This window comes from Convolutriloba macropyga, chromosome 4 (assembly GCF_964194025.1).
Source record: "Convolutriloba macropyga chromosome 4, txConMacr16.3, whole genome shotgun sequence".
Classification (NCBI taxonomy): domain Eukaryota; kingdom Metazoa; phylum Xenacoelomorpha; order Acoela; family Convolutidae; genus Convolutriloba; species Convolutriloba macropyga.
The window spans coordinates 80285770-80289737 of NC_134471.1; the positions used below are offsets into that span (position 1 = coordinate 80285770).

The window sequence follows — 3968 nt, forward strand, 5'->3', positions numbered from 1 at the left end:
TTTCAAATGTGGAAGATCACGTTGCAGTGGGACCCATAATGAATAAATTGACTGCAGCGGTTTTATACAATAGTCATCACAGCCTGGAAACACCGTGCCGGCGTTCCAAGAAGAAATTACCACAAGTTTGTGTCCAATGGAACTGCAAACGGACTCAACAGACTCAAACTAACTTATTACCTTTTGTTACTATCAACCGTATAACAAATGTTCTTTATAATTCTCCTCATGGTGCAGTTTTAAGTAGAATTTTAGACATATTACAAAGTGGTTATGGAGAGTTTGATTTCAAGATTGATGACTACAGATTCCAATTTTCTATGGATAGTACTGTTACTAACTTCAATTAAAATTTTCCTTGGATGTTTTACCTCTTGTAACTTTGGAAAAGAGTGGTAAATTTTCAAAAGTTAAATTACAACATGTGTTTACTAAATCGCATTAAATCATTGTCATTCATGAAAATCAATGATGAAAATTTAGAATCGAACAAAATATGAGCTATATAAATACAATAAAGACCACAAAGAACAGAGTCCATGGGTTGAATAGGTTGTGATTTGAATACTTCAATAATTTGTAAATACATTTGACACAATCGCTTGAAAACTTCTTGATAGTTTTCGAGAGAGTATCCCAGGGGGTCGGCAAAGTACACGTTGTTTTGGCGTCTGCATAATAAAAGCCAATGCGTTCCTGGTTCTGACGATTCGGATGCATTAACAATAATGAAACTCTCTGGTTTGAGTCCAGGAAAGTTGTCAGCTGCAAAGACACCCAAAAATTTATGCTTGAGATGGCAACATTTTCGCACAAAGTTTAAAATTTCAAAACTATCCATGTCCTGGGTAAGTTACCAGAGCATTTTTTGTTACTTTACGGTCCGAAGTAATATAAAACGTAGAGTTGCGTTCTCCTAATAGAAGAATTTCTACATTGTCAGCTAGTGCTCGGGAGAATGTGAGATCAACTGATATTGAACAGTTGGTTAGTTCTGGATGAATGAAATCGTGAGAAGCTTCCTGAGTAGATGTAAGATCAAAAGCCATAATGAAATGATTATCATAATCTCCAAGAGGAATACCATGTCCTGTGCCCTTCTGTAGAAAATCCAAGGCTTCAATTGTGTTGTAGTAAATTCGTTTACGCTGTGTTGTTGAAATAGGAGTGCCTACAATAGGTAAACCGTTACGGTATATAGTGACTTCGGATAAATTGAAAGCTCGGTAATGAAAGGGGTTTGTCCTGTTTGTACCCAGGTAAGCTTGATTAGTTGTCATTGCAATTATCATCCGGCGTACTGGTTCTTTCGAAAATACATCCTCTTGACGCCAACTTTGAACACCTGTTGTAGCCAGAAACGTTCGAGGTAGAACTTCTGTGAAACCATACACAGCAGGTGTCTTCATTAGCTGTTTTTCAAGTGCTCCCAGAACATTATCAGTAATTGTCATTTTTCTAACGTATAAGTTGGCTTGTACTATTTTAACTTTATAATGTTTAGCTGCTGCTTCTGCTATGGTTACAAATTCATTGGAACTCCTTCGGAAAGAAAATCGTAGAGTTACACCACTCAGAAGATGTTTATCACATGTTAAAATGTCACAAGCCGGCTTACCAATAAAAGTGGCTTCAACTGACTGTGAAACCAGTGCCTTACGCTCACCAACATCTGTTGCACGGGTATCGGCGCCGTCAACTTTCTGAGGTTCGTCTTCGTAATAATATCCTTGACAGACCAACCAAGTGTTTTTAGCACTGTCTCCGTGAGAAAATTCAGTTTCAATGAATCCCTTGTGTGCATAATTACCATTTGTGTTAGAAATTTTAATACCATTAGCCGAAACAGTGCATTCAGAGAAGAGGGAGTGAAGGGTATTGTTCACAAAATATGGGGTATCTCTATTGGCGGCTTCAGTTCCTGCTCGTAGGTCAGCATCATTTGCTTGGGTAATTTTACATTTGATCTCCAAAACAATTTTCTGAAGGTCAATAAAGTTGTTTCGATCACCCAATACCTCAAATTCTAAGACTGGGCCATCGGGCGAGAAAGATGGTCCAATTTTTTGTGTGAAAGCGTTCTCGAAAGTAACCAGAAGCGGTGGTTTCTCGAAAAGATCTAGAGTTGTGTGTGTTGCCTCGGATGGTAACAGGTTAGCAATCATTGTTCACATTTGAGAAAAAATCAGAGCGACTGCGCGTGACCTGGTTTTTCCGTGAAATGTTTGACGTTGGTACTTTTGTAGGAGAATTGTTTTTTCTTCTACTTACTTTTGAAAACCGTGCTTTTTTTCCACTCCCATATGGTCTTTTGACTCTTTTTTGAACTGATTTTCGCCTTCTTGCGCGGTAAGCTCCCATTGAACCTCCAACTTGTTTCCGTAGAGTTTTCTTGACGGTGCTTTTGAGCGCTTGTTTGGGTGTTTTGCGCTTGCTAGCTACCTCAATTAACTCGGGAGCAGCCTGAAGTAATAACTCTTTTCCAATACGTTTAACAGCAGGTAGCACAAATTTTCTGGCAATAGGTAGGGCTGCTCTCCCAATTCCAGCAGCAAGAGCACCGAAACCACTTCCTCGTTGTCTATAGTGTCCCGAAAAATAAGGCGATACTGCTTGTTGCGCGTAGTATGCCTCCATACAAAAACTATGGGTAGAATTTTTTAAAGTGTAAGGTCAGAATAACTTTTCCGGTCCCTGCAAATGGGACTAAGTTACCTGTTTCACTGCGGAGTTGAACTGCAACACACTGAATACTTTTTGTTAAAAACTTTTTGTAATCCAAATTACTGAATACTATTCTGTGACTGGGCTCAACAATGCCAATGTTACCGTTTTTCAATCGTCTTTTTGTGTCAATGATTCTCAACAAAGGAGCTTTTGAGTGTCCCACGTGTTGGTAATCGATGATATCGAGGTAAATAAACATGAGTTCAATTCCAGCCGAGAGGTCAAAAGGGTAATCTGAGTCGTGTTCATTTAGATTATTTGTCAACTGCAGATGAGGCTTTGACTTGAAGCCAATGTGGAAACCTGTCCCTCCGTCTTGAGATCCTTTAAAACCGAGCAGACTGGGAATTTGCGGCGTGGGGAACGTTATTCCCTCTTCTTTGTTTTTGAATGTTATGTTGACATGACCAGTTACTTTGTTAACTTTTGCTTTCATTTCCAGCTTCAACTGATTATTGAGCTGTTGAATCAATTCTTCAACATTTTCGTAGGCCCCTTTCAAAACACTTCCTCTTTCTCCAATGTATGGTTTACTAACAGTAAATTCACTGTTTGTTCGGTTTTCTAGTTTCTCTTTTTTTCTATACACTCTTACCTCTGTGTCGACAACATTATAAATAAACGCAGGAAAAATTACTTCACTCAGTGCCACGCGCCAGTCGCCTTCAAGAATGATTTCTTCACTAAACAAATTTTTAAAGTTTGCTAGCGTGTTGTCTGTGAAAACATCCATAGAAGCAGACGAAACAAGATGAACTGTGAGTTCGCCTTCTCCAAAATCTCTTCGACTCATTGTCAGAATCGTATGATAACTAGAATTTTGTTTCGTTGTCGTATTAATTCTTCACGACAACCTTATTCAACTCCGCTTCGTAAAATTTCCCTAGAATTGGTTCAGCGTTTTTGTCTAATAAACTGTAAGTTGGTGGGTTTTTAGTTGGAATGTCTATTATTTCAAACAACTCATCGGTAAATGTTTGCTTATAACCTTTTCGAAACGTTGTATCTGCTTTCGAAATCCTCACTAAATCTCCAACACTATATTTAGGTTGTTTTTTCATGCAATATGATGCATCTGTTGTGAGAGAGCGTAAATACGGCACATCTCTTTTTGTTATCTTGTTAGGAGCCATTTTGGTAACCCTGTTAGTACGACCATTAATAGTGTTCACAAAATCTTGTAGCTTTGTTATACAAGAGTATGTCCATTTGTCCTCGAGGTATCTGTAGATTATGTTTTT

At 38.4% G+C, this 3968-nt stretch overlaps 1 protein-coding gene across 1 annotated transcript; it reads right to left on the reverse strand.

Annotated features, from left to right (window-relative positions):
• Positions 1-833: 833 nt before the first annotated feature.
• On the reverse strand, positions 834-2165 carry LOC142338184 (uncharacterized protein F54H12.2-like). Its single transcript, XM_075387822.1, has one exon. It carries the CDS (start codon positions 2163-2165, stop codon positions 834-836), a length of 1332 nt encoding a protein of 443 aa, XP_075243937.1.
• Positions 2166-3968: the final 1803 nt, after the last annotated feature.

What these genes read in the sequence shown, in the direction of transcription:
- LOC142338184 (XM_075387822.1), bottom strand. Translation starts at nt 2,165, where the DNA reads ATGATTGCTAACCTGTTACCATCCGAGGCAACACACACAACTCTAGAT.